Raw genomic sequence first — 19,805 nt, forward strand, 5'->3', positions numbered from 1 at the left:
TCCCCAGCCAGGACACACTCATCCATCAGTGACTGGTGTCTACCCTCTGCGTGGGCAGTCCCTATGTGGCCTTTAGCTCTTTGGCTTTTTTTTTTTTTTTTTTTTAAGGAAAAAACAGGCTGGGGGAGCCGTGGGGGCTGAAGCAGGGCCCTCTCTCTCGGCTCCAGCAGGTTGTCTGTATGGCCTCGCCCTCACAACCAGCTGCCATGTAGCTCCCCAGGCAGAGGCACCAGGCTGGCACTGACATACGTAGCACCACTACCCATCTGCTTTCAGCATCGTTTCTCAACAGAGGTCTGGCCTTACCGATACCAGAGTTGATCCGAGATGTCCGTCTTTGAAAGTTGCTCCTTCCCCAGATTGCAGCATGAGTTTGCTCCTCTTTGGAAAAGCAAAGCGAGATTGTCCCCTTTCTTCCAAAGGTGTTAGACATGCTGTGCTCCAGCTGGTGTTGCGCACGTCTTTTCCCCATCACAAACCCATTCATCTCCAGGTACCAGGAACCTCTAAGAAGCCTGGTACTGCTTTATTTTCCCCACCCATTGGACCTGCTAAGAAAAGAGCATTTCTGCATGCCTTTTGCTTTGTTATTCGTAACAATTCTGTAAATTACATAGAGTGTTTTTTTTCTTCCCTGGTCCATACCAAGAAATGGGGCACTGACAATTGCTTGAGGATGGAAAAAGCCATATCCATTCACTGAATGGCTGCTGCAGTCTGAGATTTGCTTAGGGTGTTTCTTTGATGTGAATATGGAGACAGAGAGGATGGGTCTTCACTGATGCTTTTACTTGTGTTCAGGTCCCCATTAATCTGCTTTTAGCTGCAGCCATAGTAGTGTTACTTGTTTTTAGCACCCTTTCCACCTCCTACCCAGCCTGCTGTCTTTTATGCCTCACAGCCTGGCTCTTACCCAGACCTTTCTTACAGCTTTTTTAGCACAATTGTTTGAAAACCCACTAAAATAACTTTTTTTCCTTTGTTTTGATTGAGACTCAAACTTCCCCTAGCAAGAATTTCTCCACACACTCAAGCTAACTTTTTTTTTTTTCTTCCCCCCCCAATCTCATCCCACTCTTCCTGGCTTATGTCTCCATTGATTTTGTCAGTCACAGTAATTCCTTTGTATCTCCAGCCTTCCCCCTTCTAAAGTCTAAAAGCTTCTGCGTGATGCTGTTAGCAAGTGGAAAATTCAAGGAGTTTGGCTGGGTCTGTGTAGGGAGATGACAGGTATTTCTCACATGTGTATTGGATGGGAAGAGAGTTAAAAGACAATGGTATTGGTGTGTTCTTGCTCTCTATCTACCTTGCAGGGAAATAAGGCAGGAATGGGAACGCATTTAGCAGAGTCATATTAGTGATGGATATGTCTCAAAGGGGCTTAGGAAGCAGCCAGACAAAGGCAGGAAGCCCCATCTGGCAGTGTGGTCCACGGTCCCTTCAAATTCTCCATTTTGAGGCTCACCTCAGAAGGCTTAAAGGATCCATCCGACTTTGAACTGGAAGAAGCTGTGCTTGCCCCTGCCAGCTGCAGCTCTGCTCTCCTTCCCCCTCTGCTTACTGTAAATGGCACAACTTATAAAAGTGACTGCTTAAAGGGTAAGCTAACAGACACACACTCCAGCTTTTATGTGTAGAGCATTGACCACACTTCAGCACTTTACCTTTTTAAAATAGGCTATTCTTCACAAATTGCAGAAGTGAATCCAAGTTCAGATTCCTTCACAGTCCCCCCATGAGATACTGAATCCCCAGATACACACAGGCAGACATGCACCCTGCGTTCAGTTCTGCCACGTGGAAAAGGTACTTTGAAATTACGTTGCCCCTTGTGAGCCCAGTGCACGTTTCCGTTTGGGGACTACTGCTGGGTCACTGAATCAAGGGGAACAGACACAACGCTGTTCGAGGAAGAGCCCCCTGTAACTACAGTAATACAGGGCCATTTTGTTTTAGAAGCATGAAACCGTAACCCTTTCCAGTGTTTACTTTTATTGACACAATGGGCCAAATTCAGAGTGAAATAAAAAACAGTGACATGAGGATTGAGTTGAGTGGAAGTTGCTTGCTGATGGAAGGGGTCTTAACACGTGCATTAGAGGGGCTGGAATTATCTTAAAGCACTAATCAGTATAAATAAAAAAGCATTCAAATTACTCCTCTGATAAAATAAGTAAAGTCAATAGAAGCTTTCTGCTCCCCCACCTTCCTTTCTGTGCAATATCAGTCTGTAGCATTTAGAAACCATTTCACAAAGTTAAACATTTATTAGGAACAAGAACTATTACAAAAAGATACCCATAGTCTAAATATATACATGAGGTTTAAACATAGCATTTTCATGTACCTTTAGCTATAAAAATACATTAGATTAACTGTATCCTAATTTATAAATATAGTTCTTTTTTAAAAAAAAAAGTAGTATTTCATATGAAAGCCTTACTGTGCAATTAGAGAATATATACCCTCTAAGGGGTTATTTTAAAGTTAGTGTCTAGTGTTATATAACTTAGAAAATTCAGTGTGTAGAGTCAAACCCTGATTTATACAGTAAGAGATACATTGACTTTTTAAAAACTTGATAAGGGAAAAAAGAGAGGTGAAATATATATCATACATATAAAGCCAGAATACTAGGACTTTAAGAATTTCAGATTATTTCAGTTTCAACCACTGTTTATCAAAAATTAATACAGAGATATAACAAGATAACCAGCCTTTTACTGTTTGCCTTACCTCCCTACTGTCTGACTGCAGCCCTAGAAAACCGTCAAGTAGGCAAAAGTAAAATGTTTGTCTGGAGAAGATGTTTGCACTCTAACTGTTTTACAAAAATAGAAACTTATTTACAATGTTCCCGTTTGGCCTTTCATGGGGAAGGGAGGACATTTTCTTCACTGGATGGGGAGATTTACCTGTCTCACATATCCATGGGAGGATAGGCACCTAGTTATACACAACCATTGGAGGTATGTCATTTAAGAAGTTAAGCAGTGTTGAAGTGCAATTTCAATGTTCACTAATGAATAAGGACGTTTAGGCTCATGCAAACTTTTTCCTTACTTATCGCCACCCACCTTCCTTCTTCCTCCAAAAAAAGGTCCAGTCATGCAACAGAACTTGTTACTGACTGGGTATATCTCTGAGCAAAGGAAGGTACCGGTTAACTCCCTGCTTGCGTCAGAGAATAGAGGTTAGACCTGCATTTCTGCCTTGGGCTCTGACATCTTGAAAACTCCAGGCAGCGATCGTAAGGAGTGCTCTACGGAGATCTGTCAATATGCCACAAGCAACCTCTGTCGGTTTGCTCTCAGAGGACAATCCCAGCAAGATTAGGTAAACTTCCTAACAAGCTGACACCACTAACTCCTGCATACTTACAGCTCCTGTGGACATGGAACTTCCCATATGTTTGCCAGTGGTTCTCCAGTACAGAATCAGGAGAAGGAGGAGGAGGGAAAGTAGTGAACCCAGGAACCGAAGACAGCATGTGGCTTGTCGTTAATCTCATAATAATGTCTGGGCATGTAAAGAAGTTACTGCAGGAGATACTAAGGCATGAACTTGGTGTGACAGCCATTCCATGGATGCTATTCATGTATGTGCACGCTTATACAACTGTAAGCAAGAGACAATTCAAGGCAGTTTATTCCTCAGTGAAGGATCGGCTACTCTGTGCTTGCCACAAGATGACAGCACTCACGAGAACAATTACTGCAAAGCTGCTGACACATCTAAGTCCAGCCATAGCTTATTCCATGGTAACTGGTTTGTACACCCATATCTTTAGCATTCCGTGTGTGCTTGGGAGCACCTGCCTTTTCATACTGTACTTCCAGAAATTTATTTTAAGCTACATTCATACGGGATAAAGAAGCAGTGAGTAGAGCTTATAAGTTTTACTCTCATAATAATAGCTCTGGCTCAAAAAAATGAAGAGATGTTCACACAGCCTGAAAGTTACAGAGAAAGAGAGAGCAGGACAGCTTCTTGCAGCTCTTCTGCTCCCTCCCCCAGAACAGAAGGACGGGTGTGGGATGTTTTCTGTGGGGTATCTACCATGCTACATGCTTAGCATTCAACTCTGTGTCATCACGGTAAGTACAGTGCAAAATCCTCTTGCGAAAAGTGCTACAGTGAAGGTTTGAGATACAATTGTGACTCATTCGGAGCCAGAAGGGTTAGCAAGTCAGTAACTTGCATTTGCAGCATGTGTAATGTGTGCACACCAAAACATCAGGTTCAAAGGACACTTTAAAGTCTAGCTCTGTTGGGTGAAATACTGGCCCCAAAGGGAGTCCTCTAGGAAACTCCCATAAATCTCATTCAGGGCTAGAATATCACCAATATGGAGAATGCATGTATCTTTAGAGTGACCAAGATAGCTCTTTCAAAGAAAATTTCTTTACAGATCCTTCCATGAAAGCTTGCACTCCCATCCCAATCTCCAGCTGCAGTCTTCACACAAACTCCGCCAACTTGAGTCAAGTTGTGTTAGCCCTACCACTCAAGTCCATTTATGCCAAGTGAAACCCATATGCCTCTGAAAGTGTTTAACAGTCCATGCTAATGGTACCAGAAGTCTTTCTAACATGCCATTGATGTCCAAGTCCTTCATGGGTACAGTTTGAAAGCAGATGTTCTGCAAACACTGTGACTGACCAGCATTTTAGTCACAGGTAGCAGACAGATGTACAGCCAGGGACTTGTACAGTACAAGTGTGTGCTATGCTGCCAGTAGGGTCAGTTAAATCAGTTTTCGAAGAGCCGGTTGACAAAATGGAGTCCCGTAGATTCAGTGTTTCTAGAGGAATAAAGTTAGGTGTTTCCACTTTCCTTCCTACCCCTCCCCTCCCCCTTGCTCTGAACACGTCCCCCATGTGTCACATTCAGAGTGTCAGCATTTTAGGCCTTCTGTTTTCATGGACTCTTCTGGGAGAGTTTAATGGTGACTGTTTTCACTTCGGTATATTCTGCCAAAGCATATTCACCACTGGAAAAGAAGAGAGAGGAGGGAAAGGGACAAACAATTGTAGCATGTTAATGTGTCCTTCCCTAAGATAAGAGATTTCTACACAAGTGCATTTTAGCCGCTGATTGACAGCTGCTGTAGATGCCATCAGGCCATTAAAACTAGATCTGAACTAACTTACACCAGCTATCAATTTGGCCCACCGCTTCTAATAATCGCTAAGTACATGCACAAAGTACACACAGCTACACCCTGTTGTAAAAGAAACATGGAATGAATGCTTCCGGTCACAGTAACCCACAAGATGACACCTTGTGACTCTCTGCCTAGTGAAAACTGAGTACTATTGTGAGAACCCATAGAAGAAACATCCACATAAACAGTTATCAATGCTTAGGCAGCAATTAAAGTTACTTTTTCACTGAAAGTAAGCTTCTATCTACAAGATACTGTATAATCAAGAGGGCACAGTTGCTCCAGAAACGCATACTGATGACAGACCCCACCACTGCATTGTCTTCGTTGGTGGAAACTGGCTCTATTCCCATGCCTTGCCCAAGGGATAAACCCCTGACATCCTTTAATTAGCCAGGCAGTCAGGCAAAGTAAACCATAATGTCTCAATATATATGTCCCATTTGAGGATTCATTCATTTGCTGTGCTTAGCAAGTGAGGCATCTGAATGTCTTAGAGCAGCAGATGCACCAGAACAGCTACTGGAAATGGTTCCTGGAAACAAATCTGGCTTATGAAAGAAAAGGTGCATTAGATTCCTCTGAAGAGTCTTCTGAATGGTGTAATAAAACCTGCCTCTCTCCTATACAAGGAGAAAATTAAGATTTAAGTCAATTTCTCAGCTCTACCTCTAACTTACAGGGTGACCTTGGTTTAAAAATTTCTGCGTTCATAATTAATTAGAGCTGGAATGTCTGGTAACCATGCTGCAACAGGTCAGGCTGGGGAAAAGGGACAGACGGTCTTTCTGTAATTTAAGTAGCAACCTTGGAAGGTGGGAGGTAGAATGATCTTGGAGATCATTCCTTGCTGTTCTAGCTCCAATATTAGAAAGTCAGAGGTGCGAAGAGGTCCAACTAGGAGCAACAATACAGCAGTCAAGGGAGGCCCAGATACCACCATATAAAGATGGAGGAGGTTTGGGGTGGATACCAGTGTCCCCAGCCAAGATGCCATAGTTCTCCCTTGATCTAAAAATCTAACTAGTAAGGAAAAATGCTTGCAAGTGGAATTGACTCAACTTGAGTTATTAAGAGCTTATAAAGCAGATGGAGGTACTCTGAAGGCACCGCGCAGGTTCTCACATCTGTGCTTTACATCCACACTGTACTGGCTTAGCACTTCTCTGTGCAGCATACTGCAAGCCTGATAGTTTAAAAGCAAATTCAACAATATTTTCACAGTCACAATTGTTATTGCATTCACCATCCACACATAAACAAAATATTGAGCAAAACTTACAGTTCTCTGCCATTGCCTGACATTTTAAAGCCACCAAAAGGAGCCTGTGCATAGAGCGCATTGTAACAGTTGATCCTACAATAAAAACATGAATTGTAAAAAGACAAATTCAGTACCAAGGAGAAGCAAGATAATGACAACAATGACAATATAAAAAAGGCCGGAATCTGTCAGTTTTCTCTTTATACAGTTCATTCACTTGAGAAATCAGATTTTAGCAATAAAATCTTATTTTGCTACAGAAACGAAAAACATTTGAGTGGTACTCAGTCTGACCCACATCTCACTTCATAGTCTCTAATGGCCAAGACATTCACGCTTGAGTTGGAATTTATGCTGTGTTCGGAGCCGTGCTTAAAATAGTCCAACCTATTCCTTAGTTTAATGAAGCACATTCTGAAATGAACATGTTTACTCAGAAAGCTGTTTAAACACTCACAAGCAGGCCCCACCATCTACTTCCAGGTATAGAAAAAAGTTTGACTGCATTAGACAATTGTGTCACAGTAAAATGAAAGCACTAGCCCCATTTCTATAGACGCTAGGTAGGAAAAGCTAATGCAGATACTTCCTCAGCATGTCAGTAAGATCAAATGACAGAAGAGAGACAGGTATGGCTTGGTGCTGAAGGACTGCCCCTTCATGTACGTAAAGCGCATGTATCCTTCAAAGCCCAACATCCCATTTTTGTGTAAATACTACTCAGAGGCAGATTCTTCTGGGACCGACTTTTGAAATCAATCCTCTGTATGCATCAGAATCAGACACCAGATCAAATTCCTATCTCTAGCAGGGGAAAAAATCAGAATTCCATCTTTAAAATTATTCTAATATAAAATAAGAGATTTTGTAAGCAAAAATAGCTACTTATCTTTCTGACAGTGGTGTGATGCCATCTACTGCCCATACTGATTTGTGCATCTAAGACCCCATCTGATGCTACCTAAAGGTCATAAGAATTGCTTTTTTCTACACACAGGATTTTGAAAGGCATCATGTCTGGTGGAACTTACTACAACCCCTACATTTTCAGAGTTTTCCAGATGAAGAACTACATCGATTGAACAAACAGTCCATTTCTCGCCAGACTGGTCCTCACCACCTTATTTGGACGAATGGATGTTGCTTCTGAGCAGAAAATCAAGAATTAAGCAGACTACTAATATATCTTACCTCCAGCACTTACACATGACTCCAAATCTTACATCCTTCTCCCCTCCCAGGAAGCAAAATCCCAGCCTACACTCTGGTCCCACGCTACTTACCAGACAGTTCCCGATTGCAATGCAGACGCTAGCATTAATGCTCTGTCCAGATTCTTTGTGAACACTGCAGCTGTAAGTCCATACTCGGTACTGTTGGCTCTTCTTATGACCTCTTCTATACTCTTGAACTTCATAATTGGCTGAACTGGCCCAAAAATCTGCACGTATCAATTTAAACATTAGTACAGGAAAGCCTTTGCTAATCATGGTAATTCTGAAGTAATCAGAATCAGATGCTTTGTTTTGATACTATATTAAAAATGTTATATCCTAACCTTCTAGAAGTCACTGATAGAGTCTCTTAAAAACTACTAATTAAGCTGACTTCAAAAGAAGTACAGTGATGTGCTATAGTAGTTAATATATACTAAGATCCAACAACTAACGGATCATCTGTAACAATCAAAATAAGCAGAGTTAGATCGGGACAAGTTTCAAATGATTCATCCTTACTCCATTTATGACTCTCCTTTTGAACTCAGAAGTTGAGTATACTCAAGAAGTAATTAATATATTTCAAGGATTGCAAGTTTTCTTCCTTGGTTTTGACTCTGATTTTGTCACTGTACACAGTTTACTTGCATGCAGTACATTTACCACATATGTGTTTGACCACAAACTTGGCTTCTCAGGTTGCCAGTATAAAGGCAGCCGGCATACACAATACTTCCCAGCTTCTGGGATGGAGTCTCTCTTCATGTACAGTATCAAAGGTGGGGCCCTTTTCTAGCCTGCACGGTCCTGCAGTACAATAAACCCCCACTGAAGGTGAGATACGGTCTCACTTGTGCCACCTCGAGGGCCAGGCTAAGCAGTTTGCCTGGCCTTCAGGTTCACACAAGTGTTTCTAAATTTCCTCGTTTTGGAAGCTCAAGGTACTTAACTGGAGCCTTGATCCTAGGCAAAGGATGAACATGCATTTGCAACAAAACTGCAAATGAATGAAACTGGATAAGCTTCATGAATCATGACTTGGGATTTGGAGTCAGTTCGTTAAAAAAAGGCCTGTCATGGGAATTTCAGCTCTTATTCCCTCTATTTTTAGAATGTAACTCATGCATAGACTGACTGATATCTTTCCCAGGTTCCTTAGAGATTCTGTGGCAGATCTGAGACATCTAAACATTTTGCCAGGAGTGAACAGTAAGCAGCCCCATAAAAAGCACTAGGATAAACTATAAAATACAAGTGCCAGCTAGACTTTGGCAACTACTTATTTTCCATTGGGGAACATGATGAACAGTAGATTAACTTCTATTTCAAAGGAATATCACAGGATCTAATCATATGCAGCTTGTTCAATTTTTCTGCATATGAATAATGAAAACCAGAGTATTAGATCTGCACTTTGCTGGCTTCGACCATGTTTTCATATAGGAAAAAAATGGTCAGTCTCAGGGGATTTCACCATGAGAACAGAATCTGGGATTATTTCAGATGCTAAGGCTACTTGAGAAAAGTTCTTCAGTGGCAGTATAGCAAGGCCATTCCTTCCCTCCTCACCAGCTTCAGGTCCCAGAGTTCTTGTCCCACCTTTCTGCAATAAAGCAACTCCTTTTTTACAAAGTAGTGGAGCAAGAACACACATTACACTGTCCTCTGTCACTTTGAATCGGTATGTACCACAGCGGAGCAATTTCAAGTCCACTCAGTAGGTGTGTAAGAGCACACAGCATGCACAACCTTCTGACTGCATTGCATGGGAGAGCTTAACTCTGTCTTCAGAAAACCTTCAGACTTCAGGGCAAAGAATATGTAGAATTGCTCCAACCTGCCACAGTTTCAGTTATTTTTATTCAGTTATTTAGATTTAAAATCAAGGATTCAGACAGAAACCCCTCGCTCACCACTATTTCTTATTCAGAAGCAGCATTTATAGCAGCTGTATCTAGGTAAGGCATGTGCTTGTATTTTGCATTATATCAAGTTCTCCTGAAATGAGACCTAAAAGCTTTAGGGTAGTATTATCCACTATGTTTTTATCTGGGTTTGTTATTGTCCAGTGAGTACACTCACGGGGCTACTTCCCTTTTGGAAAACCAAACAAAATGGGGGAAAGCAGCAAGGCATTAGAAAGGGCTGGCAAACAAACACCTATTAACAGCAGTTTTTGTGCAATTAAAACATTTTGACAGTTTTTTTGCTTGTTCTGCTCTCACAATTCCCTCCCCCACGCACATACACTGCAAATTGAAGCTCACCTTCAAAGCTACCTCATTAGTAGAATGGATTTCAGCATTAGCCAGTTGTTAGGACACTGAAATAAGTGAAATAAGTGAAACTTCTATTCTCCTCTCAGGTTTTCACTTCAAACCACAACCATACCTCTTTTCTTTCCCATTTACAGTAGTAAATGCATATAAAGGTTCAGGTGACTTGTACTGTACCTCTTCTTTGGCGATACGCATGTTGTCAGTGACGTCCGAAAACACAGTGGGTTTTATAAACAGGCCTCTGTCTTCAATGGCAAGACCCCCACACTCCAGCTTAGCCCCTTCTTTCTTCCCACTTTCTATCAGCTCCAGGATTTTATCAAACTGTTTTTGGTCAATCTGTCAGACACAAAAGGAAAAGAAACAGATAGCAGCGCCTTTATTATCACTGTTCCAGAGACCGGAGGCATCGTATGTGGCCCAGGGGCACATTTGCAGGGCACTGTCGAACCAGGTAAGTTTACATCTCATTCTATGATACAGCAGTCAGGCAATAAGCAGGCTGAAAGACAGGACATGGGCATAGCCCTGAGCCACAGACAACAGAAGCTGAAGTTACATGTGATAGTTTGATCTGATAGTTTGCTGCCACATGGAGGGGGTCTCCCCTTTCCCTTCCTCCGCATCCTGGATATGCACTCCCATGGCTCACCTCACTCCAGCTCTGGGACTCACTGACCTTCTCCATTTAGCTCAGGAGCACCACGAGAACAGCCCGAGATGGGTTTTGCTGGGCTAGCAACCTCAGTCAGCTCAGCAAGGGATCTGACCAGCAACAGAATCAGTGCAAGGAAAGGAGAAATCAGGGTATATAAACTATTAAGTGGACTTTGCTGTAATGTACAGCTTCACCCACAGCTATCTGTCCCCAGCTGCAAGAACCCAGCCAGCTCTGCTTCTATCTCTTTCCACACACGCACGCTATACGAACAGCCTCAAAGATAAGCCCTATCAGTGGGATGACTTCAGAACAGCTACTGCACTGAAGCCATACTTTCAAAATCAGAATCACTTTTCACAGATCTTAGAGACTAGTACCATCCCAGCATTTTTTGGTTCTCTGGACTGGGAGCCATATCATCACTTTTAACTACCAACCTTGTCTAACTCCTCCCCACCCACACCTAAATATGCAGTAATCTCAAATAGCAAGTACTGTTGTGTTACTAGCCTTTAAACTAGGGGTTTCAGTAGAGCTGGGGAAAGGCCAGTCCAGTTACAGGAAGTCACACAGCTGTGCAGCCCTGCACCAAGACTTGGAGGAGACATCACGTACTCCACAAGCACAGTGGGTCATGTGCTGGGAAGAGGTGCAGAAGCCCACAGCACTTCTGATCCATACTGGTCATTCTTTTGTGTTCCACATGCAGCAGTGTACTGCAGGTATTGTCAGGTTTCAAACAAACAGATGTGGCTATTTGCATAATACATAATTAAGCAATGAAACACCTCATCGCAGCACACTGCAGATGGTAAAAGACTTATGGAGACGTTTAAAAAACCTAAAACTAACAAAAACCTTGACAAATTCATTGAGGTGATTAAAGAGAAGACTCCACCCACTGGTTCAAGGTGCCCTGGCAGCCTGGGAGGTTATTCTGAATGCCAGGTATCTCCAGATGCTGGTTCAATACCCCTCCCTAGGCATCTGTTTTTATTTCAGCAGGGCCAGTTGCCAGTTGGGACTATTTACACGGAGTGTTCCACACTCGACTCCTCCAGATTACAGACTATATCCTGTCCCTAGTTAATCCTGGCCACACGCAATCCAAGTTTTCATGCTTTTAGACAAATATCAAAGCTTCAGGACTGTGTCCTTGGGGTACTTCTGGTACACAGTGAAAACAGAGAACAGCACCTCTCCTGCCACACAGATGTGTGTTTCACATGCACTGTGGACAGCTTGTACTAAGTGCTCACGTTCTCTTATGTGTTAAGATGCTACCCAAGAAAACACCTCATACATGCTACTGCACAAGGAAATGTGTGCCCTTATGTAGGATACAGTGTTACATAGTAAGTTTGGCAGGTGTCATACATATTGTCTATTTGTCTGGTTGCTTAGTTGCCAAATGTAAATAATTTGAAAATATCTGCAAGTACTTTCCATCCTGGCATGTCTGTGATCCAGACCAATCCAGTTCATCCACTTCACATCACAGAAAACAAAACAAGGATATTTATACAGCTGTAACTTGTTGCAAGGCAAACTATAGTTAGATGAAAAGACACTGGAGAAAGAAAACATTTGTAAAAATGACATGCAAGGGTGGAACTATTTGTCATTGTAACTAGAGCTTCCAAGGCTTGTTTAAATTCTGTCCCCTACTCCACTACTATTTATGGTTCAAGCATTGACTTCTATTAAAAACACATGATCTGCTAGAGCAAATTCTATTATTTGTCCATATAATTCAAAGAGAGAGGAAGGCTTCTAAGGATCACTGCAATACTGAAAATCTGAGAACCCCCAAATCTTCGTATCTTGCTTCATTTAAGTCAAGACTGCAAGGAGCGGTTTTTCCTTTTCCAAACCTAGCATTTGCAATCCTACAGAAAAACCCCACAACTCTGTCTAACTGACTGTTGGACACATACTCTTTCTACTTAGGTATTTTGCTTTCACACTTTAATCCTAAAGTACACAAATGTCTACAGTCTAAAGAAAATATTCACCCTCTTAAAAATCAAACTACAGGTTTTGGGCTGAAAAACTTCTGGCTAGCAAGTGCCACGAGACAGCCTTAGTGCTTATTTCCTTCCTGTAGACCAGTCCTTATAGTCCACAAATCCCAGTATTTGGGGTTCTACAGTAACAAAACTAGTCTAGTCTTGTTCTAATCTAATCCCTGTTCTAGTCCATGAGGACGTTAGTCTCATCTAATGCAGTCTGCTGTTCACAATTGTATAATGTCCTGGTTAACCAGTTTGCCATCTGTGCAGATTTACTTTATTACTTCCTATGATACAGCTCACAGGAATCCAAAGTTAAAAAATGCCCTTGGTCTGCATTGGAGATTGGCACTCTACTCAGACAGTCCTGATTACCCCTCAGGTTTCTTGTGGTGTCCTTTGAATTCCAGCCAGCCAACAGAGTCAGATACATGTGAGTTTTGGAGAAGTCTCATCAGAAGCATGCCTCATTTCTGTTTAAATTTAATACTGTTTAAATTTGACCTAATTTTGATCAGAGCAGTGCAGTTTATATCAGCGTAACCCAATACTGCAGCTGACACAGTCTTTTCCCCATGCCACAAGCATCCATGCCAGTGCACAGTAATCCACATCAGGGAACGGACTTGAGTAAAACCTTTCTTCCTCACTTCCAAAAAGGCTGGATTAGACCTGAATCAGGCAGTTCCCCAATCTAGTTCGTAAGTGCAGTGCAATATAGGAATAAGCAGCTGCAGACAAAACCACTTTTCCAGTACTAGCTTACATCAACTTTAAGTTCTTGTGGAAGAGTATTGTCTGTCACCCTATGCTGTTCTGCTCCAGGTTGTCTCAGCAGCTACTTAGAGCACTATGCTCAGCCACGGTGGGTCTTGATTCCACAGAGCAATAGCTCCGAGTCTGGACTGCAGAGGCTCTCCTATTTTCCACTTTCTGAAGTCTGTATAAGTTGCTGGTCCCGTTGTCTGGCTACAAGCACTTGGAGCTGACGTAGGACCAAAAAGATCATAGGCCACGACCACCGTCAGCCTAAGGGCTGGCTCCAACTCCTTCCCACTTTTGGCTTCTAAGTCAGTGATCATCCCAGAATGGGATCTACACAGCAGCATGTGGACCATTTTTGTAATGCTGTTGTGTATGTTCAACCTGACCCACAGGAAAATAAAACAGTGACCTGGATCTGAAGCAACTGAGGCCTGATGGGGAGAGAAGAAGAAGAAGAAGAAGAAGAGGAAGAAAGATTATTTTTCCTTGTGATTCTTCCCTTATCCATCAGTTCAAGATAAAAAAAAAAAACCACAGCAGAGCAGGTTACTTCAGGAACAGAGGAAAAATTTGATCTGGAAGCTTCACATTTGAACAGTAACTTGTGGGCAGGTGTGAATCTTTGCTACTTTTGGAGGTATTTTAAGTCCTTGTGACACTGCATCATTTCTCTCTTCTGCTTGAATTTCTGTGTGTTGCATCTTACAGCGTAGGCTCCAGACAGCAAGCAACCATATCTGCAGAGGAAGTGGTTGCTCCTTTACACTGGCAGCCACATGAAAGCTTTGAGATTAACAGTTTCCTCCCACTCTCTCAACACCTTCCCATCTTGGGCTTGACAGTTGCATGCACAGAAGTTCAGGTGTGTGTGTGGGGGCGTGCTATCTCTCCTAGCTACAAGCGTAACAGGTAAGCCAGAATAGGGCAAGAGGACAGATGGGCCATATTTAAAATCTGACCAGATGCTGCTATTCTGACTTACTGTTACCCTTGATTATAGCTCTGTATACAAAGAGTCTCCCTTAAGCCACAGCAGTGATGCCAGCACATGGTGCTCTGCCATAGTGCTCACTGGGAAGTGCTCTGACAGCCTGGCAAGAGCTGGGAGGACGGATGAACTGAAATAAGCAGCCCAATTCTACATGTTCTGCTCACTGCAGAGTGTTTCATCCTCTAAAACCTCACAACTACTCCCTATGATTTCAGGAGCTGTTCTCATTAAATCGATGGTCTCTGTCAGAGCAGCCAGGTGAATATGGTCTTCATGGGATTAACTATAAATGCAGCTCACTTACTGCTACTGCTGGATAAGGTTTAGGATGATGTTATATTTAAAAAAAAAAAAAAAGACCAAAAAACAAACAACAAACCAACCTGAAAAGCTGACAGCTCTTAACAGAAGGTAAGAGCAGACCTCGAAACAGTTTGAGGGTCAGCTCATCTCTGCTGAAGCAAGTTCCAGCATGGGATTATTTTCCTAAGACTGCTCAGCAGTTTGAAATCTCTTTCTAGACAAGTTGCAGGGATAGATGCAGCCCCAGCATGAACACAGGAAGTATATCATCTTGTTCCCCATGCATGAGGACATGCAATGGGGTTTTGCCATGTGTGGATCATGTGTAAATGGGCCTAGATCCAGATAAGGGGAGGCAGATGTCCCCCCAGTCATCCCTTCTCTGGGGGATCCTATATAGCATCACGGAAGAAAAACCTCACAGTACAGTACTGAGAACAGGAGGCCTAGGCTATAGATTTCTGGGATTCCCCCTTTATTTTTGGTAGCAAACAGTGGCCCTATTAGAAGATCTGACCCAAGGATCATCTTCCTCCAGAGCCTTCCACCACAGCTCAGATTGCTTTGGAAGGAAAAAAATAAGAGGAAGGCTCTGGAAGCATTGACAAAGCTGGTCGTGACAGCAGCTTGGCATGGTTCTTCCTCCTAATTCAGCTGAAACCTCTCCAAAGGATCAGAAAGGGGGCAGAGGAGGAGAGGGAAAGTGGGGACTCAGGAGTCCCTGGGCTCTAATTACTTGTCATCACCAACACAGCCAAGTAGCTGAATGGCCGTTTCTGCAGCTGCACTCTTCTGCGCATTGCTATTGCTCACTGCAACATGCTTTGTATTACTGTACCAGGGAGACAGCCCCTTCCATAAAGCTGGATAAGAAGTGAATTAAATACATTTGTGTTTAAAAAAATTACAACATAACATTTCAACAGTTGTGATTAATTGGTATTTAAACTAGAGAGAAAAATAAAGTCATGATACATTACTCACCCCTCAGCGCTTCTGCTGGGACCATATTCGCAAGGATAATATTTACACAAGGAAAATTAAACAAAAACACAACCAAAAACCAAGCAACAACTGTTCTCAGGCACACAGTTACCTGGGGCCCTTGTTCAGTTCTGGCATCAAAGGGGTCTCCAACAAGTCGCTTCTTGGCATACTCCACGCTGCGTTTGACAAACTCTGGATATATCTGCTCCTCCACAAACACTCGCGAGGCAGCCGTGCAGCACTGCCCTTGATTGAAGAACACGCCTTGATGGGCACATTCCACTGCCAAGTCCACTGCAACACGGCCCAGGAGGGAAAAGCGTTACCACATCCACAGTTTCAGCCTTCCAGTGTTTCCAAACTTGTTTTTTCCTTTCTCTTTCGAAAGCCTCCTTAAAAAATGCTGACAATGGTCCACACCCATTGAAGGCACTCACAAGGCCTCATACTGCCCCCAAACCAGATCTCTTATTATTTCCAACCCCCTTCCTGCCTTTTGTCTCAAGGTCTAGTTTGCCATAGCTCCTGATACTTTCTTCCACAAGGACTCACTGAGGGCAGTAACCAGTTTTTCTTGCTGTGGGAATTCAGATGTGGATTCCTAGATACCGTGCATTGGTTCCTGAAGACTAGTTTCAGCAGTGATTGTTTAGAAGACAGTGGGCCCTTCTGTTGTACAGCCAGCTCAGACCAGGTCCTTGCAATGCTCACTATTAGCAGATGGCGCAAATACCTCTGGCTTTCAACCTCTGCTGTGCTGTGCAGGAGAGTATTTTCCCCAAGCCAAATAGGATTTTCCAACCACTATGGTGGTCACAGGTTACACATATCCCCTAGGGCTACTCACTAATGCAACAAAGTCACAACAGAACATGCGAAATGAGTCCTGCAGACCTTCACCCAGAGGTGAAGGCTGGATTAGATCAGATCCTACAAAACTCTCCTGTCATAGGAATGCCTGCAGAGGGGCTGCATTTTAGAAAACTGCTTTCCCTGCTGCTTGGCTCAGGCTCTGCAGTACCGCCAACCAAAAAGAAGGCACCACAACAGCAGCAATGCACAAATTCTAGATTTATCTGCAACTGCAGCCATCCCCAGGGAAGGTAACAGTATAATGGTCTGCTCATTTGCCATGGGAATGGTCCCTGTGCTGTGCAAGGGCTCCAGCGAAGCAGAACTGCATCCTGCTGTTGGACAGGGGTTTCCTCCAGCCTTTGGGGTGGATGCAATGGTAAACACCAGCCCTGCTAGCTACCAAAGGACAGCAGAGGCATGCAAAAGCACCACATTCATAGCATCTTACAGCAAATAAACATGACAGCCAACACTTACAGTCTGCATCTGCACACACAATGCAGGGGTTTTTCCCTCCAAGCTCTAACGTCACCCTTTTGAGGTTGCTTTTAGAAGCAGCTTCCTTGATCAGTTTTCCAACCTGTAGCATTGAGACACAAAGAGGACATGAGCTGTTTCCCCTGAAAGTCTTAACTCAGCGTGTCAAGCGTGATGCTAACATGGGTAGAAGAGCCTGGTGGGTGGCTGAAGCAGGTAGAAGTCAGGGATAACATTCTTAAATGATTTGAGATTCCTACTGCTGCAATGTGTTGGGTCAAAACCAGCCCCAGAATTAATGTCTGTTTTAGGCAGATCTGAAAGGGTTGGCTATGTGAGAGAGCTACAGGAACTGTATCTTGAAGTTATCTGCTACCCAAAGCTGCAGAACAAGGCATTTCCCACCCAGTGCAAGCTAGTGAGACAATCAATGGGGCTCCAAGGTTTATGAGTTTTACTTTTAAAAATAGGGAATTTGACTTCTTAGAGTAGATCTTGCCAAGGCAATGATAAGAACTCACCGTTCCTATCTGTTACCGCTCCCATACCAGAAAGCCATGTAGAGATTTTGACATTTAGGGGAAAACTACTTCTTTCTGACAGTTTAGGCTGAGCTGCTCCACACGTAAGAGTAGCTGAGACATGTTCCTTCCAAGGCAGTACCTGAAGATGTCAACAGACAAACTCCATCTAGCTCTGCTGTGGCACTTTCTGCCCAGGAACCTGCTCTGACCATCTGGTGGAATTTATCTAGCCACCCTCTCCTGAAGGGAAGGATTTACTTTGCTTTCAGAATTTAACCAAAGTAATGTCAAACTAAGGTTCTCCCCCCGCCTGCCGAAAAATTGTTTCATATCAAGTGTTTTCCCCAAATTCTGACTGACTGTGCTATTTCTTTTTTATACTGGTAACACCAAAATAGCAATTTCTGTTTTAAAAAATGCTCTTCCTTACAAGAAGAGCATAAATCAAGCATCAGAATCATTTAGTAATCTAATTTTGTTAGAAACAGTATGAGTTAAAACTATTTGGGAGCTTCAATTGTTAAGGCAGGTTATTTTTTTAAGTCTGACCTTATATTTGAATTTCCTCATTTTGTAACTGGTTTTCTTGTATTTTACCTTTGCACATGGCAATCTTAACTTCATTTCTGCCTAAAAATACTGTTGCCCTGGAGTGGAGCTGTGAGCAAGGAAAGCATGGGGCAGCTGGCTGACAGTTATAAGTCTGCATTTCTCATGGTTTGCCTTTGTAACTCGAGCAAGACTCCTGAACCTAGCAGTGCAGATCATCTCTAGTCACTCAGCAGCCTAGTCCTAGAGACAGCAGAAATAAGTGATGCATCCTGCTGCAGATACACATAGCTTCGCAAGAGGCACTACTACAAGCTAGCTGGCTGAAGAGGAGTAAGTTAATAAACTAAGGGAAAGCAAGAAATCTAGATGGGAAAATTCTCGTGGAGTTTAAGATCAGTATTTCCAGGCTGGCACTGAGCCCAAGCTGGGGCTTAAAAACTAAGTCAAAATGTATTTTGAGTTAGCTTCACTTCCTGGCTCAGAAACAGTAGCATTATGCTGCAAATACTGCAGAGATGCAGCTGAACTCACAGATGGGTGGAGGGGGAAGAAAACACTTCTAAATTACACATGCATTAGCAAAGAATCTATCTCCCTTGGTGTTTCCTGCACACCCATGGATTAGGAAGACAAGCACAGCGTCTATAGCAGTTTTTTGCCTACAGGCTCCAGCAGCTGAGATTTTCCTTCTGCCCCTAATCCACTGGATACTCCTTTTTCATTAAAGACCCAAACAGACCCATGTGGGCTGGATGAGTCTATAAACTGTATTGTTTTCACACAGCCAGCGTCTAATCTGGGCTAAAAGTTTCTGATCTAGCATTTGGAGAGAAGCATGTATCTGGGTAAACTCCTAGATTAGGCCAACTATCAAGAGAGTAAAAGCTCACTGTGAACTTTTACTTTATTGCGTTCATGTTTGTTCCCATGATCTCTGTACAGAAACAGAGGCTTAACGCACCTTCTCCTATGGGATAAGGAAAGCAGTCAGCATGTACACAAAGCCACTAGATGGTACTGTTGTTAAATGCAGCAGCTTTTGAGTGTTTAGTGAGTTACCTTTACCGACCAAGAATACCATTCAAAGTAATTTGTCATCATTATGCAATTAGATTACACTCTGCAGTTGTGAAGATAGACGTAAGAATGGATGAATTCAGCAAATGCTCAGCAAGAATAACGTTACTCAAGGAAATAAAAGAGACTATATTTGCCTCAACTGCACCCATTGGTGTCAGCATTTCCATTCTTTGGACACTGCCCCTCTTCAGTGGGTTGCAAGAAAAATCTAGAGCAGTGAGTGGAAAAAACATTCACATTTCTAAGCAAGCTTTTGTTTGAGAATTTGCAGCAGTGATTACTGGAGACAAATTTGTTTGCATGCCACAGCTGTGTTCAATTCCGTGGACTAGGCCAAGCCATATGCTCCTTTCCCCCATGTAGGTACAGAAGAGGACGGCTGTAGGTGTCTGACAGTGCAGAGGTCTCGCTTCCACCCAAAGGCAGCCGTAGCTATTTACAGGAAAAAATTGAATAGAAGGTGCTTTACTGTGCAGGTCTCAAAAGAAGCTCGAATGTTAATCCCATCCACGTCAGCAGAGGAAGCCTCGGGCACGGGACCATGTTTTTATTTAAGTCCTAGTTCCTCAGAGGTAACTAAAGCCAAGGAAGAATTGTTCAGGCTCTGACTGACATGTTTTCCAGTTGCACACGCTTGCAGGGCAGGACTGGCAGGCAAACTTGCCCAGAAG

At 42.9% G+C, this 19,805-nt stretch overlaps 1 protein-coding gene across 1 annotated transcript in view; it reads right to left on the minus strand.

The window, feature by feature from the left end:
• Window positions 1-2,273: 2,273 nt before the first annotated feature.
• ALDH1A3 (aldehyde dehydrogenase 1 family, member A3) overlaps window positions 2,274-19,805 on the minus strand; it is a 37,333-nt gene continuing 19,801 nt past the window's right edge. Inside the window, exons 8-13 of the mRNA XM_009321468.1 lie at window positions 16,979-17,081; window positions 15,756-15,940; window positions 10,102-10,266; window positions 7,715-7,872; window positions 6,450-6,524; window positions 2,274-4,993 (exon numbers count right to left, since the gene is read on the minus strand). Coding sequence (XP_009319743.1) covers window positions 4,921-4,993; window positions 6,450-6,524; window positions 7,715-7,872; window positions 10,102-10,266; window positions 15,756-15,940; window positions 16,979-17,081 — 759 coding nt within the window. The 3' untranslated portion in view covers window positions 2,274-4,920. The remainder of the gene's footprint in view (window positions 4,994-6,449; window positions 6,525-7,714; window positions 7,873-10,101; window positions 10,267-15,755; window positions 15,941-16,978; window positions 17,082-19,805) is intronic.

The sequence above is a fragment of the Pygoscelis adeliae genome, unplaced genomic scaffold, assembly GCF_000699105.1.
Source record: "Pygoscelis adeliae isolate BGI_AS28 unplaced genomic scaffold, ASM69910v1 Scaffold13, whole genome shotgun sequence".
Taxonomy (NCBI): domain Eukaryota; kingdom Metazoa; phylum Chordata; class Aves; order Sphenisciformes; family Spheniscidae; genus Pygoscelis; species Pygoscelis adeliae.